The 27987-nt window shown below is 39.0% G+C and overlaps 1 protein-coding gene across 3 annotated transcripts in view; it reads left to right on the forward strand.

The window, feature by feature from the left end:
• The first annotated feature begins 1127 nt into the window (after nt 1–1127).
• ugt8 (UDP glycosyltransferase 8) overlaps nt 1128–27987 on the forward strand; it is a 36076-nt gene continuing 9216 nt past the window's right edge. The window contains exons 1-3 of one of the 3 annotated variants that reach the window (XR_014531990.1): nt 1128–1449; nt 18199–19031; nt 22765–22907. Coding sequence is in view for 1 of the 3 variants with exons in the window: in XM_083532901.1 (XP_083389027.1) it covers nt 18201–19031; nt 22765–22907 (974 nt within the window). In the remaining 2 variants the exon portion in view is untranslated. Of the gene's footprint in view, nt 1450–1679; nt 2547–18198; nt 19032–22764; nt 22908–27987 lie in introns of those variants that run through there. The other 2 variants (XM_083532901.1, XR_014531991.1) reach the window with 2 other exon arrangements.

Genomic DNA, 27987 nt, shown 5'->3' on the forward strand with positions numbered 1-27987 from the left:
AGCTATCCCAAATACATATGTGAGGAAAATCATACTCAGCATTAATTGTGTTATTAATCATTTACATTTTTTTTTTTCTAATTTAAATGTTTTGAAATTGAATGCATTGAAAACATTTTATTATGGTCACAATACATTTTAACACAATAAACACAAAAAGAAATCGAATGAATTTACGCCCTTCACAAAGCCGCCGTTATATCCGAATGCCAGTTCTGCTATTTTCTTTTCCAATTTATTAAAAAAAAAAAACGTTACATATCAAATTGTTGAAAAAAAAATCATTTGCAATTAATTAATGTATGCATTAATTGATTAATGAATATGATATTGTGATTTGTGGTGAGAGTAAGGAGCAGGTTGAGAAGATCCTGGAGAGGTGGAGGTACACGCTGGAGAGAAGGGGAATGAAAGTCAGTAGGAGTAAGACAGAGTACATGTGTGTGAACGAGAGGGAGGGCAGTGGAGGGGTGCAGTTGCAGAGAGATGAGGTGGAGAAGGTGGAGGAGTTCAGGTATCTGGGAGTGTGTTAGAGAAGTGAAGAAAAGAGTGCAGGCAGGGTGGAGTGGGTGGAGAAGAGTGACAGAAGGAGTGATTTGTGATAGAAGAGTATCTGTGAGAGTGAAAGGGAAAGTTTATAGGACTGTGGTGAGACCTGAGATGTTGTATGGATTAGAGACAGTGGCATTGAGTAAAAGACAGGAGGTGGAGCTGGAGGTAGCAGAGCTGAAGATGTTGAGGTTTTCGTTGGGAGTGACGACGATGGACAGGATTAGAAATGAGTTTATTAGAGGGACAGCGCATGTAGGACGTTTTGGAGACAAGGTGAGGGAGGTGTGATTGAGATGGTTTGGACATGTGCAGAGGAGTGACATGGTGTATCCTGTATGTAAGTATTTAGCTTGCTAATAAAATACACTAATTAAATCCATTAACACTCATATATAGTTTACTTGATAACTTGAAAGTCATGTCAGTTTAAGTATGTTTCCACACGGATCTCCACCTGCGCTTAATCACACCTGGTGCTGTTAGATGCAACACACACACACACACACACACACACACACACACACACACACACGTCTTTCTAGTCTTCAAAATCAGGGCGGCCTCTCCTCGACCGTGCGCGAGCGTCGTGGCCACGCACACACCAAGTATGTATATAAAGGAGGCCCCGCCCACTAGTGTCCTCCACCCCGCCCCTCCCCACTCCCACCTCGGGGTTGCGTGCGCGCTCCCACTGCCAACGACTTCGCCGTCATTTCGACGTCCAGAAGGAAAAAAAACGTGGCCTTTAAAAAAATTACAATACATTTTTTTTTTTTATCTATTTATCTTTTTTTGACATTTTTCTTCAACAGTATTTTTTTCTTTTTGCGGATTTAAAGTCCGTCTACCTCCTAAAGCCGGGACTGAATTTCGGAGCACCTGCTCACCTGCACCCAGGTAATAAGGGGAAGGAGCGGGAGGGGAACGGAGGGGATCCGGGGTGAAGGCAGAAGGTTCCGCGGTATAGCGATGCGCGCAGCCGGACCATAAAACTGTGCGTCATTTAAGCCTTGGTATGTGGTTTTGTCCCAAACTGCTTAAAAAAATGACTTGTCTACTTTTTATTAGTTATTTGGGACGCGGCCGCCGCACGTCACGTCGCTTTGGCAGTAGGGAAATGAGTTCATACAGGTGCTTTACCTTTAACTCCCAATAAACAACACACCAAATCTTTCTTTTGTCGGCTTTGTAGTTTATATGTGCAACTTGTCCTGGTTCCAGGTGTGTCTAACAGGTGTGTCTAACAGGTGTGTGTTAGGAAATTACGAGAAAAAAAACTAAAAGTAGCATTTTATTTGAGTAAGAGATGATCAGGCAGACATGCGAAAGAAATAAGGCAGTGTTTGTGTCTCTGAACATGGCATCCTCACGCCTTCCATATGACACCAGGCCTTTTTATGTAAGGGTCTTGTTGAACGTAAAGATATCCCCCATCCCTGACCCTGACCCTGACACTCCCAGCATTTAGGCCCTCCACCTCAATGCAACGTTTTGATGTAAACGGTGGTTTTACCTCATACATTTGATCAATAATGAACTGTGAATTCTCTTGTGATTTCGACACCGAACCCCAGAATTGCTCAGGGACACTAATCAGGAAACAAAAACATCGCCATCGAATCATGTTGTTCACCGCAGGTCACATCTGCAGCGTCTTGTTTGTATAAATTCGACTCGTTTTTGTCGTTGCCGTTGATACCGTCCACTTCTCCATCGTCTAACTGTATTATGTGTGCTGTTCAGGATGAGCGCTCAATAAACAGGTCTCAATCTCCCAGATCCAGGTGAGACCCTCTGTCTCGCGAGACTCGTCACGTGTCCTCTTTTGCTTTGGGTGTTGAATTTAAGGGAGAAGTTTGTTAGTTTCTCCTGATAGATGAGGAACAGAAAGCATGGGGAGAATTTGGTTTTGCTCTAAGGATCCATATGTCGTTCCTACCCATGGGATGTACCGCCAAAGTCCTGGGGATTCATCTTACACCTGCTTTGTCCAGGTAACTCGAGTAGCTCTTAGTATTTCTTCAGACTTCCCAAATCTGAGAAACCAACACCACACGCACCATGGTCTGCTTTAGCTCCTTATTCACTGGTGTTCAGGATTATTCACTAGTTTATACTAGTATTCAGAATTATTTAATAGTTTTTACTAGTATTCTGTACTATTCACTAATATATAGGAGTATTCACAAGTCTTCACTAAAGTTCAGGATTATTCGCTGGTATTTAGGATTATTTAGTAGTGTTTATCTTTATTCACTAAAGTTCAGGATTATTCAGTAGTGTTTATCATAATTCACTAAAGTTCAGGATTATTCAGTAGTGTTTATCTTTATTCACTAAAGTTCAGGATTATTCAGTAGTGTTTATCATAATTCACTAAAGTTCAGGATTATTCAGTAGTGTTTATCATAATTCACTAAAGTTCAGGATTATTCAGTAGTGTTTATCTTTATGCACTAAAGTTCAGGATTATTCAGTAGTGTTTATCTTTATTCACTAAAGTTCAGGATTATTCAGTAGTGTTTATCTTTATTCACTAAAGTTCAGGATTATTCAGTAGTGTTTATCTTTATGCACTAAAGTTCAGGATTATTCAGTAGTGTTTATCTTTATGCACTAAAGTTCAGGATTATTCAGTAGTGTTTATCTTTATGCACTAAAGTTCAGGATTATTCAGTAGTGTTTATCTTTATTCACTAAAGTTCAGGATTATTCAGTAGTGTTTATCTTTATTCACTAAAGTTCAGGATTATTCAGTAGTGTTTATCTTTATTCACTAAAGTTCAGGATTATTCAGTAGTGTTTATCTTTATTCACTAAAGTTCAGGATTATTCAGTAGTGTTTATCTTTATTCACTAAAGTTCAGGATTATTCAGTAGTGTTTATCTTTATGCACTAAAGTTCAGGATTATTCAGTAGTGTTTATCTTTATGCACTAAAGTTCAGGATTATTCAGTAGTGTTTATCTTTGTTCACTAAAGTTCAGGATTATTCAGTAGTGTTTATCTTTATTCACTAAAGTTCAGGATTATTCAGTAGTGTTTATCTTTATTCACTAAAGTTCAGGATTATTCAGTAGTGTTTATCTTTATGCACTAAAGTTCAGGATTATTCAGTAGTGTTTATCTTTATTCACTAAAGTTCAGGATTATTCAGTAGTGTTTATCTTTATTCACTAAAGTTCAGGATTATTCAGTAGTGTTTATCTTTATGCACTAAAGTTCAGGATTATTTAGTAGTGTTTATCTTTATGCACTAAAGTTCAGGATTATTCAGTAGTGTTTATCTTTATTCACTAAAGTTCAGGATTATTCAGTAGTGTTTATCTTTATTCACTAAAGTTCAGGATTATTTAGTAGTGTTTATCTTTATGCACTAAAGTTCAGGATTATTCAGTAGTGTTTATCTTTATGCACTAAAGTTCAGGATTATTCAGTAGTGTTTATCTTTATGCACTAAAGTTCAGGATTATTCAGTAGTGTTTATCTTTATGCACTAAAGTTCAGGATTATTCAGTAGTGTTTATCTTTATTCACTAAAGTTCAGGATTATTCAGTAGTGTTTATCTTTATTCACTAAAGTTCAGGATTATTCAGTAGTGTTTATCTTTATGCACTAAAGTTCAGGATTATTCAGTAGTGTTTATCTTTATTCACTAAAGTTCAGGATTATTCAGTAGTGTTTATCTTTATTCACTAAAGTTCAGGATTATTCAGTAGTGTTTATCTTTATGCACTAAAGTTCAGGATTATTCAGTAGTGTTTATCATAATTCACTAAAGTTCAGGATTATTCAGTAGTGTTTATCTTTATGCACTAAAGTTCAGGATTATTCAGTAGTGTTTATCTTTATTCACTAAAGTTCAGGATTATTCAGTAGTGTTTATCTTTATTCACTAAAGTTCAGGATTATTCAGTAGTGTTTATCTTTATGCACTAAAGTTCAGGATTATTCAGTAGTGTTTATCTTTATGCACTAAAGTTCAGGATTATTCAGTAGTGTTTATCTTTATTCACTAAAGTTCAGGATTATTCAGTAGTGTTTATCTTTATGCACTAAAGTTCAGGATTATTCAGTAGTGTTTATCTTTATGCACTAAAGTTCAGGATTATTCAGTAGTGTTTATCTTTATTCACTAAAGTTCAGGATTATTCAGTAGTGTTTATCTTTATGCACTAAAGTTCAGGATTATTCAGTAGTGTTTATCTTTATGCACTAAAGTTCAGGATTATTCAGTAGTGTTTATCTTTATGCACTAAAGTTCAGGATTATTCAGTAGTGTTTATCTTTATGCACTAAAGTTCAGGATTATTCAGTAGTGTTTATCTTTATTCACTAAAGTTCAGGATTATTCAGTAGTGTTTATCTTTATTCACTAAAGTTCAGGATTATTCAGTAGTGTTTATCTTTATGCACTAAAGTTCAGGATTATTCAGTAGTGTTTATCTTTATGCACTAAAGTTCAGGATTATTCAGTAGTGTTTATCTTTATGCACTAAAGTTCAGGATTATTCAGTAGTGTTTATCTTTATGCACTAAAGTTCAGGATTATTCAGTAGTGTTTATCTTTATGCACTAAAGTTCAGGATTATTCAGTAGTGTTTATCTTTATGCACTAAAGTTCAGGATTATTCAGTAGTGTTTATCTTTATGCACTAAAGTTCAGGATTATTCAGTAGTGTTTATCTTTATGCACTAAAGTTCAGGATTATTCAGTAGTGTTTATCTTTATTCACTAAAGTTCAGGATTATTCAGTAGTGTTTATCTTTATGCACTAAAGTTCAGGATTATTCAGTAGTGTTTATCTTTATGCACTAAATTTCAGGATTATTCAGTAGTGTTTATCTTTATGCACTAAAGTTCAGGATTATTCATTAGTGTTTATCTTTATGCACTAAAGTTCAGGATTATTCATTAGTGTTTATCTTTATGCACTAAATTTCAGGATTATTCAGTAGTGTTTATCATTAATTACTAAAGTTCAGGATTATTCAGTAGTGTTTATCTTTATGCACTAAAGTTCAGGATTATTCAGTAGTGTTTATCTTTATTCACTAAAGTTCAGGATTATTCAGTAGTGTTTATCTTTATGCACTAAAGTTCAGGATTATTCAGTAGTGTTTATCTTTATGCACTAAAGTTCAGGATTATTCAGTAGTGTTTATCTTTATGCACTAAAGTTCAGGATTATTCAGTAGTGTTTATCTTTATGCACTAAAGTTCAGGATTATTCAGTAGTGTTTATCTTTATGCACTAAAGTTCAGGATTATTCAGTAGTGTTTATCTTTATTCACTAAAGTTCAGGATTATTCAGTAGTGTTTATCTTTATGCACTAAAGTTCAGGATTATTCAGTAGTGTTTATCTTTATGCACTAAAGTTCAGGATTATTCAGTAGTGTTTATCTTTATGCACTAAAGTTCAGGATTATTCATTAGTGTTTATCTTTATGCACTAAAGTTCAGGATTATTCATTAGTGTTTATCTTTATGCACTAAATTTCAGGATTATTCAGTAGTGTTTATCATTAATTACTAAAGTTCAGGATTATTCAGTAGTGTTTATCTTTATTCACTAAAGTTCAGGATTATTTGCTGGTATTCAGGATTATTCATCCCAGTACTCACCAAAGAGTTTAATTCAGTACTTTATGTCTTAATTCAGTATTTGAGGTGTGAACACATTCACCTGTTTCATCAGTCTAATGCTTTAAAATGTGTGTGAGATCATGTTTGTGATCCGGGGCTAAAGTAAGATTGTCCACAGGACTCATTTTTTTTCCAAATCGGTTGAGTTCCAAAAGTGTGTGTGTGTGTGTGTGTGTGTGTGTGTGTGTGTGTGTGTGTGTGTGTGTGTGTGTGTGTGTGTGTGTGTGAGAGAGTGATACGGAAAAAAAAACCTGTTCGGCAAGTTTGACATTTATTGCACCTTGAGCTCCCTTGTTTTTGCTTGCTCACTCCACTGTGTTTGTGTGGGTTTGTGGTTGGGGGGATGTACGTCTTTGGGGGAAGGTGCAGTTTCCACCTGTGCATGTAGTCTTGTGTACGATTTCGAGAGAACTGCCGCCGCCTTCAATTGAGAATCTTCTAATGCCATGATGTCATAGTGATGAAATCCGAACTGGATTCAATGTGAACGCTGACTGTGATGAAAAGATACGTGCATGTGTACAGAGTAGGCGACTTTACAAAAAAAACACACGACATCCTGGAGTACGATGTGAAAAGAAACTGTTTAGATAAACCTGATAAAAAATTTACATCTGATCAAATACAGCGGATATCACTCACACAGAGAAATGATGTATTGTTTGGTTGTATGATTTTGTCAGTGGTTTATTTACTCTTTCGATTTGTTATATATATAGAGAGAGAGTTTATTAAACTGGGGTAAAATCCTAGCTTTCCTTTGTGCATTAAATGTACAGTATCACACTGGTCCTTAACGTCTGATTGTGTATATAATATAAATGATGAAATTGTATTATAGGGATAATTATGGATGCATTGGAGCCAAGCACCAGTATTCATTCATTCATTTTCTCCCGCTTATCCGTAATTCGGGTCGCGGGGGCAGCAGTCTAAGCAGGCCCCCGCCTTCGACTGCTGCCCAATCCTCACAGCACCGTCCCTTACGGTCCCTCCTGCAGGTGGTGAGCCCACGGGAAGGCGGCCCCACGTCACTCCAAAGTCACGGACCTTGATATTTCCCTCGTAAGGGACCCCCAGAGCATAGAGGGTTAAGGGCCTTGCTCAAGGGCCCAAGAGTGGCAGCTTGGCGATACCGGGGCTTGAACCCCAGACCTTCCGATCGGCAACCCAGCGCCTTAACCGCTGGAGCCACCACTCCCCCCCAAGCACCAGTATATACAGAATAATTCATGTAAACTGAAGAACAAGTGCTTCTTTGTTTTTGCTCTAAACAGCCGTGTGTGAACTCCAGTTGAAGTTTCGTTTTTTTTTTTTCTAGCCAAAGGTGGAAATGTTCTGATGGTGGATGATGCCAGTATCCCAAGTTGTGCAGGCGGAAATAATAGTAAATTATATTTCCAAATATAATGAAAACACTTTATCACTTTGTTGTTGTTACTTCTTATAAGTATAAGTAAAAATGGGATCTCAGTAGTGGAAAAGACATTTTTGGATGCAAAAAATTGTATAGTAAAGAAGTATCGATTTCTAGTATATTTCTATTATAATGTGCAATTTCTTGCATATCAGCTATACACTATATACTCCAAAAGTATCGAGTCACCTGATCTTTCCGGCTCTATGTGGTTCTTTTCCAAACCGTTACCATCAAGCAGGAGACACTCAATTGTACTTAAAAATTTTGCATTCACTTGAACTTGGAAACTCAAACCTGTACCAGCATGGCGATGCCCCTGCGCACAAAGTGAGCTCCTTGAAGATCTGGTTGACATGCTTTGGAGCGGTAGATCTTGAGTGGCCTGCTATAGAGCTCTGATCTCATCCCTACTGAACTCCTTTGGGATGGAACTCTGACTGCACTCCAGGCCTCCTCACCTACATCAGGACCTGAATTTACTAACACTCTTGTATATGATGAACACAAATATCCATAAACACACTTCAGCATCTAGTGGAACATCTTCCCAGAAGAGTGGAGGGAATTATAAGAGCAAATTGGGAGTAAATGTGGGATGCAAAGTTCCAGAATCACATACTGTACTTATGACCAGGTGACCCAATACTTTTGGCAGTATAGTGTATCTTAGTTGTGTATTGAATGAAGCTACTTGAAATTGAAAGTAGTTTCATTCTGGTGTTTCTCAAAATTTAAATAAACAAAAATCATTAAAATACGTTCAAAGTGAAATCGGATTCAACGTTGTAGCAACAATTCGATTGGCTGTTCTTTCATAGATACTTTTCTCATATGAATTTTTTATTTTTTTCCTAAAGTGAATTTTGCGAACTGTGAATGATAAATCTGAAATTGTCTAAATTCACACAAGGCATTAAAATAATATTTTGAAGAAAAAAAATTCAATGATTATGATTTGGTGCATGAAATTTTACACAATATGAATTCCACCTCCACTGATTATACATGTGTAAGAGGTGAAGGTAATGGGGACGTTAAAAGCGCTAACAGACTCAACAGCAGGCGTTAGAAGATGACAGCAATTGAAATTAGGCTTATCCATGTACAGTATCTCTCAAAAGTAAGTGCACCACTTACATTTCAGCAACCATTGTAGTAACAGATCTTCTCAAGGGACAAGAAAAGAAATGGACATATTTGAGTAGTCAGTGTGCAGCAGCACAGATTTACTGTCGTCCGAAAAATAACTCGACATGCAGCCATTATTGTCTAAATAACTGCTAAAAGTGAGTACACCCCAACAGCTGTACGCCGTGTAACCGCACAAAGCCACACATCCTATTCATCATGTCCCTTGAGAGGAAAATAGTTGCTGAAATGTGAGGGGTGTACTAACCTTTTTTTGTTATTATCATTTCAATGGAATTTGTGGTAGTGCATTGTGGATAAGGAAAAAACGAAACAAAAAAAAAAAGCAAATGATGTGCAAATGGCGTTGTGTCTGGTGAGGAAGGAACAAAACAGCAGCTCCAGTTAATGGTGTCTACTCAGCCCCAGGCTCAGAGAATCTGCTCAGAGGCAGCGCTTTTTTCTTCCTTCTGCGTGTTTGTTTTAATGAAGAGCTTCATGTAAAAAATACTATATGGACAAAAGAATTGGGACACCAGACTTTTCCAGGCATACGTGTCTCTTCTCCAACAGGTTTGCACAAAGTTGAAGGATACAATTGTATCAAATGTCTTTGGATGCAGTGGAATGAGATTTTCACCTGCTCCAGCAGGACAATACCCCTGTGCACAAAGCCAGCTCCATGAAGATCTGCTTTATATGGGTTGGAGTGGAAGATCTCCTATATAGAGTTCTATCAAACACTTTCAGAATGAATTGAAACCCTGACTTACAAGTACCCTGTTTACAATACTGTCCTTTATACCGTTCTCTTCTGCACATTGTGCTGTAAAACATCTACAGTAGGTTTACTGGCAGCGATGATTTGTGCTTTGTGTATCCGTGTGTTTGCACCAGGTTGCACTTTTATGTGCCGAGGACAACTTGTTCCTCCTGTGTTCTTGTAGCCCAGGTTGTGTTCTGTAGCACCAGGGTTCTGGAGAAACGACGTCTCATTTCACTGCGTACTGCGGCAGCTATATGTGGTTGAACTGACAATAAAAGCTTCTTGATTTTACTTGACTGCACTCTTTCCAATTTTAATCTGGGAAACGAAAGAATACCGGAAGCCATTGTGTAGCAGAGGTTATTCCATACACGATAAAGCCTAGCGAGAAAGGGGAGCATCTTTGGTAGTGTACTTAGCAAACGGCTGCAGCATGAATACCTTGTTTGCTAATCCCCAGATTAGCAGGGTGTAAGAGGATGTGTTTTATATCAGCAGTTACTGATGGTAAAGGTGTGGACATTAAAGACCAATGCTGCAGTGTTTAAAAGATAAACGAGCTCTTGCTCGTGTGTCGGATCTACAGACCGACTTGTTTCTGCGACGCGCACACTGACCCTGATTTACTTAACGTTTGTGTGCGTGTGAAAACGTTCAAACTCGGGAAAGGTTTGTGTTCATGTACTTCCATGGTCTTTCCAATAATGTTTTTAAAAAATAATTTACATTTTCGTATTTTAAATTTCAATGTTCAATTTCTGTATAAAAAAAAACTCAATCAGTGAGGAATCGATGTAAAAAGACCACTCGAGCGCCATTATGCGATAGTGTTTGTCCACATCGATCCAACTGAAGAGCATTTAGCTTTCAAACTAAAGTAACTAATTAGAGTTCACCAAGCTGCGGCTCCTGGGCCCCTGAGCACGGCCCTTAACCCCATAGCTGCTCAGTTGTATGCGACCGTTTTAATCGTGAGGTGATTGTGTAGGGGAGTTAAAGCACTGCTGTGCCCCCGGACCCCTGTTTCCATTACCTGCATTCTCCAGATTGTAAAACGCGATTGTCCATAACAAACCAGATTAGTAGAAAATATCAAATGAACTTTTTTTTGTGTAAAATAAAGGCTTCAAAGGTTTTTTTTTTCCTTTCATCTCCTTGCATGTGCAAAATGTGCAGTAGAACTCAGAATGACGTCTCATTCGACGTCGTCGTCTTCGCTTTAACGGAGCAAAGCTGGATTTTATTTAATTAGGTTTGAAAACATGAACTTGAATGAATGAATCCCGTGTAAATGCGTCACGCAGCATCACATGCTGTTGTAGCTCTGTTTTTCTATTCAGAACTCATAACACTGGAGGAGGGTGTGATAATATTACTCGCAGTGTGCTCTGGAAATGCTCGCAGGCAGATTGTTAAAACTGTCGGATTGTTAGCGATCCTGCAGCACGCGCGCGCGCACACACACACACACACACACACACACAGCAGGATTATTATTTTAATATAATCCTCATTAAAGAACGTTTGTCTAATATCAACATGGCCGACTATGAATCCCAGCACATTTTTATTAGTTCTTGATTTTGGTCATTGGTTTAACACACTGTTGTAAATGTGACATTTATTTTGAGGCCTCTGTAATAAACAATAGGGAACTGGTATATTTAATGTTGGCTCAATTCACCATGTTGTTTTGCATGTTAATGAACGCTGAACATCAGAAAGTAAGTGTGCGAGTGTAATTCGAGCGCTGCTGCATTACTCATTCATAATCACTTCATCAAATTGATTCCTGGGTAATATTTTCGTATCAGTTTTATCCTTTGTGCAGAACCTTTACCTTGTTCATCCCCTGCCCTGGTGATCACAATCGATCTGTAATCTAAAGAGCTAACATTCATCCAGATTCATAGCAGATAATGTCTCATACAGCGCGGGATTCATCCCAAGTGTGACCCGAGCTGTCTGTACAAAACACATCGCAGACAAAGAGTCCTGCTGCATCTATTGTTTCCTTCTACGTTATAGAGACGAATCTCGTAACAGCGACTATGGGAATCGTGTCGATTTAAAACAAATGGGACGCGTCTCAGTAGCGGAGCTCCCAGAAGACCTCACGTTCACACGTCTTTAATATAATACAATAATGACCCAGATCCGAGCAGCATTCAAGCCCAGAACGAGTCTAAAAGCCCGTTAATGGAGCGGGTGCAATTGGATCCGAGGCAGGGTGTAAACTCCGTCTGGGAGGCCAGCGTTTTTATGTTTTGTATAGGCGGAGAGTTAATGACACCAGAGAATGCCGTTACACTGCATGGACGCAGAGGCCGGATGTTCTCACTTCACTGAACTAGGTGCTCTACCGGGAGAGAAATCACGTGTTTGTATTTTTTCTGGGCTTTGGGATCAAAGCATAAGGAGAGTTATAGTATAAATGGAATGCATGTCCATAACCATCATCTAATTCATATGTGTTCACACGAGCGATGTCACCAAGCGAAGGTGTCTGGAGGATAAATCCATCCCCCGATACTCGAGAGGAGAGCATAGTTATAGTTGCCTCGATTCCACGAAACTGTATCATTTGGGAGCATCGTACCCATGAGTCAGCTTTTAGCCAGCCGAATGTTAATCAGCCAATCCCGTGCGAGGAAGGAATGAAGCGCAGGGGGAGACAGGATTCAAGGACGGATCAGATTCTGCCGTTTGCTTCGAAAGTGACACAAAGTGAAATCGTAGCGCAGCGAAAAAATAGGAAATGTTTTCGAAAATTGTTCAAACTCCAATTACAAGGCGGCGACAAAAAACTGAAGTCGTCACGCAATCCTGACTGTCTCTCTTTCCCCACGTCTCTGTGTGTGTGTGTCTGCATTTACATATGTTCCGCTCTCGTATGGTTAAAATCGCCGAAGAACATTCCGACTCGGTGCTAAAACACGACACGATATTTTCCCGTATTTATTCCTCTCAAATAAATCGACACCAGCAAAAGTGCTCGTATCATTTGTTTAAATAAATAGATGTCGTCCTCGAGGACGGCTGCTAGGTAACCCGACTCCCGCGTCAGAAACCCAAGCCGCGATGCACGGCGGGGGTCGTCAAGGCGACAGTCAACATGTCCGGACTGAAAACGAAAGGAACTGTTACACAGCAGTCGACTCGTCCAAAACCCCGGCCCTGAAGAGTCTTAAGCGAAGGAGAAAATGGAGCTAACAGCTGCCCTCTGAAGGCTGCACACACAATCAGGAGCTTGTTTTTGTGTTTCAGCAGGTGTGTAGTAGAGTTTTACGCTAAATATTAAATAAATGATAGTGTTTGTTAGAAAGTTGGTTGTATTTCTTTTAATCCAATATATATATTTAATCATGTGAATTAAATATCCTTTAAATATTCAGTTCTTTATTAAGAAATGTCTATTGAAGATTTTGTTTTTCATTTGTCCCCCTAGCTGACAGTAATGTAATTGCATGTAAACAACACAAAAACACTTTTTCACATATATTAATCTAAAAGAATGAACAAAAATCAGTATTTTAACTGAGGAAAAAGTGAGGACTCCCTATGCCCCAATAGTGAGTGTTTCATATAATGACAAATAATGATGCTTCTTGTAGCTTGTAGTTTCTGACATCAACTGGACGAAAGTTTGCCCCACTTCTCGATAGCCAAGTCTTTCAGCTGTGGTGTTTGAGGGCTTTCTTACATGCACAGTCCGTTTCAAATCACCCCACATGATCTCAATAAGATTTACATCTGGGCGTTGACTTGGCACTTCCAGAAGTCTCAATGTTTTTACTTTTCTGCCAGTCCTTGGTGGATTTACTGGTATGTTTTGCATCATGTTGCAGGGTCCAGTTCCACTTCAGCGTTAATGTTTTGACAGACGAGCTCATGCGTTCTTCAAGCACCTTCTGATACAGTGTAGAATTCACAGCTGCAGCAAAACCTCCTCGAACCATAACACTTCCACCACCATGTTTCACATTTAGTATGAGGTTCTTTTGTTGTAACACTATATTTGGTTTATGCCAAACATGCGCTCAGTCATGGTGTCCAAATATTTCAGACTCTCTGTTCGTTGGCAAACTTCAGTCTCGCCTTCATGCTTTTCATGATAATTCAAGTTGTGCATTTTCATTGCAGATTCATGCATTTTGGAGACCGTAGTAAGATCTTGCTGAAGGTCCCGTAATGATATTTTAGGGTTTCGGGAGACTTTATGTATCTTACACACTGCTCTTTAGGTGAACTCGCTTGGACGGCCTGGACCTGGCCATGTTGCCAGTTCTTTTAAATGTTCTCCACTTGTTTATCATTTTCCTGGACAGTGGAATCTCTGATTACAAATTCTGTTCAGATGTTTTTATATCAGACTCCTGAGCGTCAACAGTCTTCCTCCTTAAAGCCTCAGAGAGCTCTGCAGATCTCACCCTGGTGATACGTCATACTTCAACAAATAAGAGCGAAACAAACTAAATGCTCTGTAACAATGTTCTAATAATTGACCTGATGTGATGCACCTGTAGATCATTTAATCCGTTTTAAGTGCAAATAAATGTGTACTTTAAGTGTACTTTCACTTTTTCCTCACAAGAAATTGTAATATTTGTATTCACTATTTTACCAGTCCTGCAATCCTTTGCTTTTATTCGTTTAGTTATATTATTTGATTCGTCCAATATTGTTAAAATAAGGATCAAATGCCCATATGTTTAATTATGTAAAAAACAGTCTTTCATGGTGTGTCCTTATTTTTTTTCACATGATTTATTAGCCTCAGATGGTCTAAGAGGGTCCAAAAAATGCTGACAGCGGAGATTTTCCAAAAACCAATCGATATTTCTTTACCTGGATCCATTTCTGTAAAAGAGAGGAACGTCAGGGTTATATAGCCCAGGACAAAAGATGATGTTATAATAATCATATTTAAATATAACACCATAAAATGTTCCTGAGGGAATGGGAATATATATATATATTAAATATTTTATTATCAAAAAGATGGACGTTGCAGGTGTAAAGTTACCACACGACCACCGCTGACCATCTGGTGGTATTTGGGTGCTGGTCAATTAGAGCAGACATGATAGTGTGTGTGTGTGTGTGTGTGTGTGTGTGTGTGTGTGTGTGTGTGGGGGGGGGGGGGGGGGGGGGGGGGGCTGGTGTGAATGTAAGGTACAAATGTAAAGGCGTGGAATTTTTTTTTTCGTTTTACAATAATAACCCACTTCTGTTGCTGCAGTTTTCCAAATTCTTTCCTTTTGCCTGGAAAGTTGTAGCAAACATAAGCTAGCAGCTTGCTAATGAGCTAGTTGCAGATTAATGGAAACGAGCTCATGTAACCTGTTTGCCCCATCATAAAAGTCTGCGATTCGTCGGCTTACGTATCAGTGTAGAAGCTGGAGTGATCTCTGGCTGGATCGCTAGGAAATGTTGTTGGTAGCATATTTCATTTTCCCCCTCAGCATGGTTTGTTTTATTACGTCTACCAGTTAACTCCGAATGAAAATCCGTACCATTTAAATTCAAGTAAAACAACCAAGAATAAAAAAAAAGGTGAAAGTGCGTGCGTCCTGTTAGCCTGCAGTTAGTGTAAGGAGCTGGTGGATGGATATAATGAACTAGAACCAGGGTGGAACAGGAATTTAGTCAGGGATTAGCTTTAATTGGTCTTACAACATGACTTTACGAGAGTGAGTTCTTTGTGTTACTGCAGTTTTTTAAGCTTAAGTTTTCAGCAAAGGAACTTTTCCACACGCTTAATAGTAGCTGCAATTTCCACACACAGATCCAGTGCTTTATTTCTCAACTATGGCTTTAAATACTGCACTTATAATACACACTTATAATACACACCTACATAACAATTATTATCTATACGTATAATACACTGCATTCTGCACGTCCCTGCTGGCACGACTTCACCACTCACCATTCACCATTCACAATCACTATTCACAATCACCATTTACCATTCACTATTCACAATTCACAATTCACAATCACTATTCACAATCACCATTTACCATTCACTATTCACAATCACTATTCACAATCACCATTTACCATTAACCATTCACTATTCACAATTCACAATCACTATTCACAATCACCATTTACCATTCACTATTCACAATCACTATTCACAATCACCATTTACCATTCACTATTCACAATTACTATTCACAATCACCATTTACCATTCACTATTCACCATTTTCCATTCACAATCACTATTCACGATCACCATTCACCATTTACCATTCACAATCACTATTCACAATCATTATTCACAATCGCCATTCACAATTTACCATTCACTATTCACAATCACCAATCACTATTCACAATCACCATTCACAATTCACAATCACTATTCACAGTTCACAATCACCATTCACAATTTACAATCACAGTTCACATTCACAGTTTACCATTCACAATCCCCATTCACTATTCACCATTCACTATTCACCTTCTCCATTCACCTTCTCCATTCACTATTCACTATTTACAATTCACCATCACCGTTCATAATTCACAATTCACAATCACCAGTAGACATCAATACAACTAAGAATATTAGTGTCCGCAGGTGAGGAACCATTCTTTGTTCATTCTCCAGTATCTGTTGGTCTCCTCAATCTTTTGGTTTTTGATTAAGAGTCTCCTCTGTTCCTGGTCCAGCAAGTCCTGGATTTTGGCTTTGTGGTGTAGGGTGTTCATAATTTCCGTTTTCGGTCCAGTGTGCCGTGAATTTCTGTTTTTGTCATTTAGGGTGTCCTGGATTTTTGCTGATGTCCAGGATGTCATGAATCAAAGATTTCTCTCCACTACCACTTTCTGTTCTACACTACTTTCTGTCTTTGGTGCAGTGTGTCCAGGATTTCTGTTATTTTAGTCCAGAATGTCCTGGAATTCTGTTTTTGGTCTAGCATGTCCTGGTTTTCTCTTTTTGGTCCAGTGTGTCCTTAATCTTATTTTTTATTTTATTTAGGGTTGCCTAGATTTAAACTTCTGTTTCAGTGTGTCCTGAATTTCAGATTTTGTAAGTTATCGTGTATCTGATTGCTGTTTTGGTTCCGAAGTGTATCCTGAGTTTCTATTTTGGTCCAGTGTTTAATACATTTCAGTGATGTTGATTTGAATTCAGTTTATGCATCATGTCCTTAATTTTTTGTTTTTAATTTGTCACACCCACAGACATGAACAGATACTCAAACACAAATCCAGTTATGTGTGATTTATAAAGGCTCGCACGCACGCACACACACACACACACACACACACACACACACACACACACACACACGCTCACTCATGCACTCACGCACCTTACACATGACTGGGAGTGGCATCATATTTGTTGTTAGTGTGCAGCCAGAGCATGTGCTTGCACTTTGTACAAACATTTTATCACAGGAAATCTTTGCTTTAGTCAACGCCAGTACATGTTGTTTCTCAACAGATGATGGTCTCATTAACATGCAAACGTGTCAAAACTTGACGGTTAATGACCTAGAAGTGTGTTACTGAGCATTAAATCTAATAACTCATAATTATATATATCCCAAAAAAAATTTACAATAAAAAGAAAAAAATGTGTATATATATGTGTGTGTGTGTGTGTGTGTGTGTGTGTGTGTGTGTGTGTGTGTGTGTGTGTGTGTGTGTGTGTGTGTGTGTGTGATGTAACATGCACTATATGGCCAAAAGATTCCAAAATGTAGTCCTCATCTGAAGCAGATCTTCATGGAGATTGTTTTGTGCACAGGGGCATTGCTATGCTGAAACATGATTCAAAGAGGTTCTTGTAGCATATCTTATCTCGTATGACTCGCATGCTTTGTTTTATAAACCTGCATTGATTAGAGCAAAATCGAATGCGCATGTGAACACATTTCAGCATCAGATGCTTCTAGAACTCTAGCAAAGAGGAAATCGGTATCCTTATCGTGACCGCGCTGGAGTTAGATTTCATGCATGTCTGATTAACTGTATTTTGGAATACATTTGTGAAATCTGCCCCGAAAGTAGTTCCAGCTGCAAGACATGTCACAGACACGCAGAGGTGAAGCTGTAAATCACATTTCTGATTTTGGAAGGGTCTTCACTTTAAGGTCTGCATTTGGTTTATTATGACCTAAGAGAAAATAGGTTTTTATAAATAATAGGCACTAATTTGTATAAAAGACTTTCGACAAATTTTCCTTCACTTAAACTCTGAGATCTAAACCTGTTCCAGCATGGTAGTGTCCCTGTGCACAAAGCAAACTCCATGAAGAAATCTTTACATAGTCTGGAGTGGAAGACCTTCAGTGGCCTGCTATAGAGCTCTGATCTCATCCCTAATAAACACCTTTGGGATGATTGTAAATGCTGACAGCACCTGAGGTCTCCTCAACTCACCTACATCAGCTCCTGACTTTTCTAACACCTATGTGGCTGATAAACACAAATGTCCACAAGCACACTTTGAAATCTAGTGGAACATCTTCCCAGAAGAGTGGAGGGAATTAGGTGAAATGCGATGCGCATTTTGGCAAGTGTATAGGAGGAATAGAACATTTCCAGAAGTGAGCACTTTCAAACAAACGAGGTGATGTGTTTTTATCTAGTAGTACAAGATTCCTAATGTCTGTATATTCATTTATAATAAAAGTTCTTTCTCTCTCCCCACAGTCATGAGAACCTCCGTTTGGCTCCTCACCACTATACTGTGGTTCCTGTCACCAAGTCTCTGCTGGGCTGCTAAGATCATCGTGGTCCCTCCGATAATGTTTGAGAGCCACCTGTACATCTTTAAGACCCTGGCGTCGGCGCTGCACACTGAAGGCCACGAAACGGTGCTGCTGGTGTCAGAAGGTCGAGACGTGGCTCCTTCAGAGCATTACCGTCTGCAGCGCTACCCGGGTATATTCAACAGCTCGTCCGCAGCCGACGACTTCCTCCAGTCCAAGGTCTATAACATCTTCTCGGGCCGCCCGACCCCGCTGGAGCTCTTCGACATCCTGGAGCACTACGCGCAGAACTGCGACAGCGTGGTGGGCAGTAGTTCGGTGATGGCGCAGCTGCGGCGGGAACGCTTCGACCTGCTGCTCGTGGACCCGAACGAAATGTGTGGCTTTGTGCTGGCGCATATCCTGGGCGTGCCCTATGCCGTGTTCAGCACGGGCCTGTGGTACCCGGCGGAGGTGGGCGCGCCGGCACCGCTCGCCTACGTGCCCGAGTTCAACTCCCTGCTAACGGACCACATGACGCTGGTGCAGCGCGTGACCAACACCGTGGTCTACTTGGCGTCACGCATCGGAGTGCAACTGCTCGTCCTTCCCAAGTACGACCGCATCATGTATCGGCACGCCGTGCAGCCGCCAGCCTCCATGCATGAACTGGTGCAAGGCAGTCGCCTGTGGATGCTGTGTACCGACCTCGCTCTAGAGTTCCCTCGGCCCACGCTACCACATGTCGTCTATGTCGGCGGAATCCTCACCATGCCACCGAAACCCCTTCCAGAGGTAAGAGGCTTTAAAAACATCACTAACCCAATAATACCAACAAGGAGGAAGCTTGTACAAACATCGGGATTCACTTACACGATGCACTGAGTTGAACAATGCATTGGACCGTCCTTAAAGGACCCCAGTGGTGGGCAAAGTACACAAAACATGTAGATAAAAGTAGAGATACGCGAGGTAAAATATTACTCCAGTGAAAGTGTCCCTTTAAACTTTCACTTGAGTCAAAGTACAAAGGTTTTTGCTTTCAAATGTACTGGTTTCCAAAGTACTATGATTTATTATGGCTATAATGTTCCTATTATTATTTTTGTCACAAGATTATTTACTTTATGAACTCCCTTTGCTTAGTTACTCTTAGCAACTAATCTATTAAAAGATATGAATGAGTCGAACACTGATTGATTTCTATTACAAATATCATGAACCCAAAACCTTCTTTTCAACTACTAAAAAATTACACAGGAAAGGTCACGGGTGCTGTGGCAGGTTCGAGTCAGGAGTTTCTTCCATCATTTTGTTCCTCTCTAAATGTTCTGCTTGCTCTTAAATGTATGTTCGTGCAAAGTAGATACCACCAAGTGTCAATCGAAATGCTCCGCCCTGATTGGTGGATTGCGGCGTGTTTGACCAGTTTTTTTTTTTTTCCGCTCATAAACAAAAAGGAACAGATACATAAAAAAGCTACTTAAGTACAGTAATGAATTACATTCACTTTGGCTAAATTTGACTGGAAACTGATAGAGCTGTTGGTTTTTTTTAAACCCACACACATTCTCTAATCACGCTTGAAATGGTGAAATGTTCTTAACAAGGTTCCAGATGAATTGTATTCATACATTGGCTTATACCAAACCAGCAAGGGTATATATATATATATATAATGTGTGTGTGGGTGTACTCCAAAGGTATTGGGTCACCTGATCTTTCTCTCTATATGTGATTTTCCAAACTGTTACCACAAAGCAGGAGACACTCAATTGTACTTTAGATGCTCTGTAATAACATTTCGCATTCACTTGAACTTGGAAACTCAAACCTGTTCCAGCATGGTGATGCCCCTGCACACAAAGTGAGCTCCTTGAAGATCTGGTTGACATGCTTTGGAGAGGAAGATCTTGAGTGGCCTGCTATAGAGCTCTGATCTCATCCCTACTGAACTCCTTTGGGATGGAGCTCTGACTACTCTTAGCCTACATCAGGACCTGAATTTACTAACACTCTTGTGGCTGATGAACACAAATATCCATAAGCATACTCCAACAGCTAGTGGAACATCTTCCCAGAAGAGTGGCGGGAATTAGAAGAGCAAATTGGGACTAAATGTTGAATGAAATGCTCCAAAATCACATACTGACCAGGTGACCCAATACTTTTGGAAATATAGTGTAGATTTGGTAAATACCACTTGTATAATAAAGTATAACAGAAATAAATGAAAAGACATTGGTAGCTCAAGGGTTAAACTGTTAGAACTTTGTAAGTTCGTGATTTAAAACCCCACTAACTCCAAGCTGTCGTTGTTTGGCCCCTTGGGCAAGGCCCTTAACCTTTAATTGCTCAAGTTGTATAAATGAGATAAATGTAAGTCGCTCAGGATAAGGGCATCTGCCAAATGCCATGAATGTAAATCCGTGTAAATAAAGTTCTCCTTCACATGACCCTGGAGAACAGACTTTCACATAGTCTTGGCAGCAGTTGTTTAGAAGTGGAGGCCATAGTCCTCACATATACCATGGACCAAACAGAAGTGTTAGAAAGGACACAATGGGGGGCATGTTAGCACAGTCTGTGTGAATGGTTCCCCAGGTGAGGTGACTGTGCAGAGGGACGTGTGTGAGACTTTATTGAGGTGTTTATCATCGTGGATTATTTGCCACATCAGTGTGTATTGGAACACGGGATACCTGCAGGTTAAAACCAGGTGAAGTGGTGTGGCAAGTTAACAGTCCCTCGAACTGAACTAGTTGCCAAAAAAAAAATCTCTTGCTGTGTAACAAACGACATAAAAAAACCCCAAAACAGGCTCCATAAGTTAATTTCAGTTTCCTATTTTCAATATCAATGGCGTACACAAATTGCATTAAAAGTGTTGCAAGAACACGTGCTTGAAAATAAGAAAAGGTACTGTAGAACAGAGTCCTTGCTATCATAGTTAAAGCTCTGTTATTAGGTTTGTTTGACGTTCACGGAGGTCAGTGAGGAACGTCAGACTCGGAGGTGTGGGTTGCTTTACACACTGACTGTTTTGTTATTAGGAGAGATCGAAAGCGGAATTCGCCAAAAGACCTTATCAAAGGTCGGCTCAGCCTACGACCGGCGAGAAATCCGTGCACTGCGACTTGCAAAAAGAGGTTAGTGGTTAAAGCGTTGGATTCTGGATCTAAAGGTTGTGGGTTCAAATCCCAGCCACGCCAAACTGCAAATCCTGGGCCCCTCAGCAAGGCCCTTAACCCTGTATCTGCTCAGTGTATGAATGAGATGAATGTAAATCGCTCTGGATGAGGGCGTCTGCCAAATGCTATAAATGTTGATACAAAATGTACAGAATTTAACGACCCTGGAAATGGTCCAATCAGATCAGAGCAACATGCGATACATTTTTTTTTTTCCCTGTCAGCATCCGAGGAATTTTCCGAATCACAAAGAATTCTTGCTCGGCAACTATTTCAAAATACGGTGTGTTGCGATGTCATCGATCATGATAATGATATTGTAGTGTTGTATATTATTACTTTATTACCCAGGCAAATTTACTACTAATGCAATCTGCTTGCAGTTTTCTTTACTTCCAAACGCCTACTTTGGCTCCTGCCTCGTTCTGTGGGATCACAAAGACCCGCGTTATAAATGCGAGCAAATGGTGAGGATCAGCGCGCAGAACAGGGAGTGGGGGGTTCTTTAGCCTAGACATGCAGTTTTCGAATACCAATCACCGAAAGGAACTCATTGTGTGCCTTCGGGGCCTGCATGTGTGTGCGTGCGTGTGTGTGTGTGTGTGTGTGTATAGACACGAATTACACGATTAAATGTACCCATTGTGAAACGTGTGTGGAGCACAGTGGGACCAGTGTAAGGGACGGATTGTCAGTGCCAGGCCGACTCGGGCCACTCTGGTGCAGCTGGACTCACAACTAACACAAAACCCCTACTGATCCTGAAGACATGCCAGCATACTCACACATTCGATCACGTTTGAAACAACGGCAGTATCCGAACGGCGAGATGAACTTATCCGGTATCGAATTTCCGCTTTGAGCGCACGTGGATTGCACTTCTGGCAAGATAAAATTCTACATACATTAGGATGGAGAAACTCCAGGCTGAATTTGCACTACGGTCTTAAGGAGACATTTTTTTGTTTCGAACGTTCTTAAATTTTAGCCTAGCGGCTTTAAAAGACGCACACGTCCCCCGACCTTGTTCCTTGTCTTCTCGTGGGACGTGAGGAGCAGCCCGAACGCAGGCGTGACGTCAAGGTCATTACAGCAGACGCAGAGTTCCGAGAAAGCAGCGTGTACAGGGACAGAAAAAAATGACCCACAAATGTATAAAAGTGCTTTACCCTTCTCTGACACGCAAATAGATTTTAACCATTTTCAAAATTAAACCCCATCTCAGCATTTAGTACCTGGGATTTGACTAGACAATGTATTTTTGAGACTGTGTGTGTGTGTGTGTGTGTGTGTGTGTGTGTGTGTGTGTGTGTGTGTGTGTGTGTGTGTGTGTGTAGGAATTTGCAGCCTGGGTGAATGACACAGACGAGCACGGGTTCGTAGTGGTGTCGTTCGGCGCAGGGGTAAAATACCTTTCTGATGACATCAGTTACAAGCTGGCAGGAGCTCTGAGACGCCTGAACCAGAAAGTCATCTGGAGGTAGGACCACCCACCCTGCTCACTCGATCACCTGTCTGGGAATGAATCCAAATTCTGGAGGCCTGATAATAATAACTGCATGTTCATGTGCACACAGCACCCATGATCCCTCACTTCATCCAAACTGAAGATTCACTTCAAATCATTCATTTCTTTTTAAATGAATTTCAAGGATTTATAGATACAAGATACGGTGGGGGATATAATTATTTGATCCCCTGCTGATTTTCTAAATTTACCCCCTTATAAAGAAATGAACAGTCTAGAATTTCTATGGTAGCTTCATATTTTATATATAAAATCCAGAAATTCCAGCCTTGTGCAAGTCTGCAATCTTGTCCCTGACGTCCTTTGACGGCTCGTTGGTCTCGTCCATGGTGGTGAAGAGGTTTGAATGGAAGAGGTTGATTCTGTGACTGGTGTCTTTTATACACATGAGTTCTATTATATTATTATTTATTATTATATAATATTATTCATATATTATTAGGACTCATTTTGGTGTGTGAGAGTCAGAATTCTTGCTCATTTTTTAGATTCTGTGTCTCTCTGTAAAAATAAAGCGACCATATAAATTCTAGACTTTTTATTTCTTTGTTAGGGGGTAAATTTACTAAATCAGCTGGGGAGCAAATAATTATTTTCCCCACCGTACTAAAAAAACGCATCCATTCATTGTGGACACTTGAATGTGGATCGTTATTAATAATGTTGCTACGTCTAACATCCATTCAAATGTTTTTCCTTGTATGACGACATTGCAATTATTCAAAAGCGATGTAAATAGTCTCATATGCTCCGTCTGTGCCACAAATCAAGGTGTGTGTAAAAGCATTTTTTACTGCTTTGAAGATGATTATAAAGTTCTCCAAACTTCCCAGCATGGTCACAAATAATCCTTCTCTCCAAACATTACTGCAAGGCAGAGTGTGTAAAGGGCGGGAAAAACGGAAAACCCTTCCGACAAGCCGGAGCATATCACCAGATGTGTGACTCACCGTGTGAAACTTGATCGAGAGGGAACTTGTCGTTATGCTTCGCCGCGCCACGATTTTGCGCGCCGGTTTAATTAGCAAATGTGGCAGCGCGCAGAAATGAAGTTGCGATCGGATTCGACCCGCCGTTATCATCAGGACTCGCGGTACGCTACATCCAACCAGAAGTGCAAAAAGCAATGCACATCAATAAATAAATAAAACGAATATACATAAATATTCATACACTAATCAGGCATGTCATTATGACCACCTGCCTAATATTGTGATGGTCCCATTTTGCTGCCAAAACAGTTCAGACCCATTGAACATTAACAGCATGAACATCTTCAGCAGTTTGAGCTACAGGAGCCCGTCTGTTGGATCGGACCACACGGACCAGCCTTCGCTCCTCACGTGCATCAATGAGCCTCGGTCGCACGTGACCCTGTCGCCGGTTCACCACTGTTCCTTCCTTGGAGCACTTTTGATAGATTCTGACCACTGCAGACCAGAAACATCCCACAAGAGCTGCAGTTTTAGAGCTGCTCTGATCCAGACGTCTAGACGTCACGATTTGTCAAACTCGCTCAAATACTTACGCTCGTCCATTTTTCCTGCTTCTGACACGTCAACTTTGAGGAAAAAAGGTTAAATTTCCCACTCACTACCAGGTCCCATGATGAAGAGATGCCTGATCAGTGTTTTTCACTTCACCACTTCTAATGTTATAATGCCATAATGTTATGATCAGTGTATGTATTTACAATATATTATAGGGGTGCAAAGTGAAGTTAAAACACAGAAGGCCATTTTTCAGTCTATTACTGTGTCTGTATTATAACCAGTGACCATAACAGGCAAAAAAAAAAAGCAACATGAGGTAAAATGCAAAAATGAGCACAAATATCCAGCTGCACACTCCAAAATCTAGTGAAACATCTTCCCAGAAGAGTGGAGGAAATTATAACAGCAAATGGGGACTACATGTTGAATGGGATGTTCAAAAACACACACAGAAATCTTATGCTCAGGTGTCCATAAACTAATATAGTGTAATTATAGAAAAGATTGTTAAAGCAAAAGGAATGAACAAGGATGAATGAAACGGTGTCTCAGGGTAATTCAGTCCAACCCCATGTTTCTCGATCATATTAATAGTGCTGTAGTGATTTTATTCATTACAGGTACAACATATAAACCCATGAGGTCGAACGTAAATGATAAATCATATGACGCTACTGAAGGGAGTGAATTGCAGCTTCCACTTAACCCTAAAGTGGAATATTTTGTCCCGTAACAACACTTCCTGGAGTGATGCATTTCTATAATAAAACAGCAGTTTGTCAAAGCAAACATATAGAACACAGCAGTTTTATACGTATGATTCCTCGCCAGCTTTTGATTTGTTCTCATACACAAATATTTCGAGAAATAAAGAGTTGCTTTAGGCCGTGTTTGCACACAGTTTTTTTTTTTTTTTTTTTTTTTTTTTTGCATAAAGTGCTTTCTGAAGCACATTTTGTGCTGATGTAGGAAAAAATAAAACGGCTCATGCAAGACACCGAGCGCAACCATGACAACGCTGACAATAAGGACATGTCGTGCACCAGAACTTTCGTGCTCAGAGCAGGTTTTTCCCCAACATTTAGCTTCCATTCAGTTATGAGGAATACAGCGTAAATGTTATAAATGAGTTGATGCGCAATTCGGATAAAAGTTTGTAGACACCTGATATGTGCTTTTGGAGTATCCCATCTTTTACTCCACACCATATGAAGAAGATCTCCATGGAGCTGGCTTTGTGCACAGGCGCATTGTCATGCTGGAACATGTATGGAGCTTCTTGTTCAAGTGACGGGAAAATTTCATGCTGCCACATCCAACTTTGTGGTAACAGTTTGGGGAAGAAACACACAGAGATCCGATTACACCAGGTTGTTGTGCTTTCTATCACTAGTCACTAGTATCTAAAGATGACTTCTGCTTATTTTATTCACCAAAACACACAAGTGTAACGTATCACTCTCTAGCTGGGTTGCACAAAATCCTTCAGTAGCACATCTGCTCAAATGGCCAGCCACGACTGATCTGACTCAAGTCCACTGTGAGGCCGTCGCATGGAGACGGTGGAAAAGAGGGACGGCGCCATTCCCCGTCCTCTACGCTCGTTTAGCCGTCAGCAATGAACAGTTGTTGTTGTTGATCATCTTTCCTAATGAGCAGCCTAGAACAAGTCCCCGATGTCTGCACCAGAATAACCCGAGACATGCATCCATTGACGACTAAACCAGTATACAGATGTTCGCGCCATCTCACATACGATTTGCTACAGTGTATTTATATAAGTATGACTATACGGTGCAGTACTGTTTTGTGATGTGTTACGATTGTTGTTACTGTCGAATCTTCAATCCAATTTATTTAATCTGTCTAAGTCATTCCCCTTCTGATGCACTCACAATAAACCCTATCTAAACATTTATAACGCCAGTATCAGATGTTCCATACTGAATGATCAGGAAGTAGTGATCACATAGTGTATATACAGTAGTGATCACATAGTGTATATATAGTAGTGTATATATAGTGTATATAGTGTTCATATAATGTTCATATAGTGTATATATATATAATAGTGTTCATATAGTGTATATAGAGTAGTGCATATATAATGTTCAAATAGTGTATATAGTGTTCACATAGTGTATATACAGTAGTGATCACAGTGTATATATAGTAGTGTATATATAGTGTATATAGTGTTCATATAATGTTCATGTAGTGTGTATATATATATATATATATATATATATATATATATATATATATATATATATATATATATATATATATATATATATATATATATAGTGTTCATATAGTGTATATAGAGTAGTGCATATATAATGTTCAAATAGTGTATATAGTGTTCACATAGTGTATATACAGTAGTGATCACAGTGTATATATAGTAGTGTATATATAGTGTATAAAGTGTTCATATAATGTTCATATAGTGTGTATATATATATATATATATATATATATATATATATATATATATATATATATATATATATATATATATATATATAATAGTGTTCATAGTGTATATAGAGTAGTGCATATATAATGTTCAAATAGTGTATATAGTGTTCACATAGTGTATATACAGTAGTGATCACAGTGTGTATATATAGTGTATATATAGTGTATAAAGTGTTCATATAATGTTCATATAGTGTGTATATATATATATATATATATATATATATATATATATATATATATATATATATATATATATATATATATATATAATAGTGTTCATAGTGTATATAGAGTAGTGCATATATAATGTTCAAATAGTGTATATAGTGTTCACATAGTGTATATACAGTAGTGATCACATAGTGTATATATAGTAGTGTATATATAGTGTATATAGTGTTCATATAATGTTCATATAGTGTATATATATATAAGTGTTCATATAGTGTATATAGAGTAGTGCATATATAATGTTCATATAGTGTATATAGTGTTCACATAGTGTATATACAGTAGTGATCACATAGTGTATATACAGTAGTGTTTACATAGTGTATATACGGTAGTGCATATATAATGTTCATATAGTGTACATAGTGTTCACATAGTGTATATACAGTAGTGTATATAGTGTTTATATAGTGTTCATATAGTGTATATAGAGTAGTGCATATATAATGTTCATATAGTGTATATAGTGTTCACATAGTGTATATACAGTAGTGTATATAGTGTTTATATAGTGTTCATATAGTGTATATAGAGTAGTGCATATATATAATGTTCATATAGTGTATATAGTGTTCACATAGTGTATATACAGTAGTGATCACATAGTGTATATACAGTAGTGTTTACATAGTGTATATACGGTAGTGCATATATAATGTTCATATAGTGTATATAGTGTTCACATAGTGTATATACAGTAGTGATCACATAGTGTATATACAGTAGTAATCACATAGTGTATATACAGTAGTGTTTACATAGTGTATATACGGTAGTGCATATATAATGTTCATATAGTGTACATAGTGTTCACATAGTGT

Source organism: Silurus aristotelis (assembly GCF_946808225.1).
Source record: "Silurus aristotelis genome assembly, chromosome: 27".
Classification (NCBI taxonomy): domain Eukaryota; kingdom Metazoa; phylum Chordata; class Actinopteri; order Siluriformes; family Siluridae; genus Silurus; species Silurus aristotelis.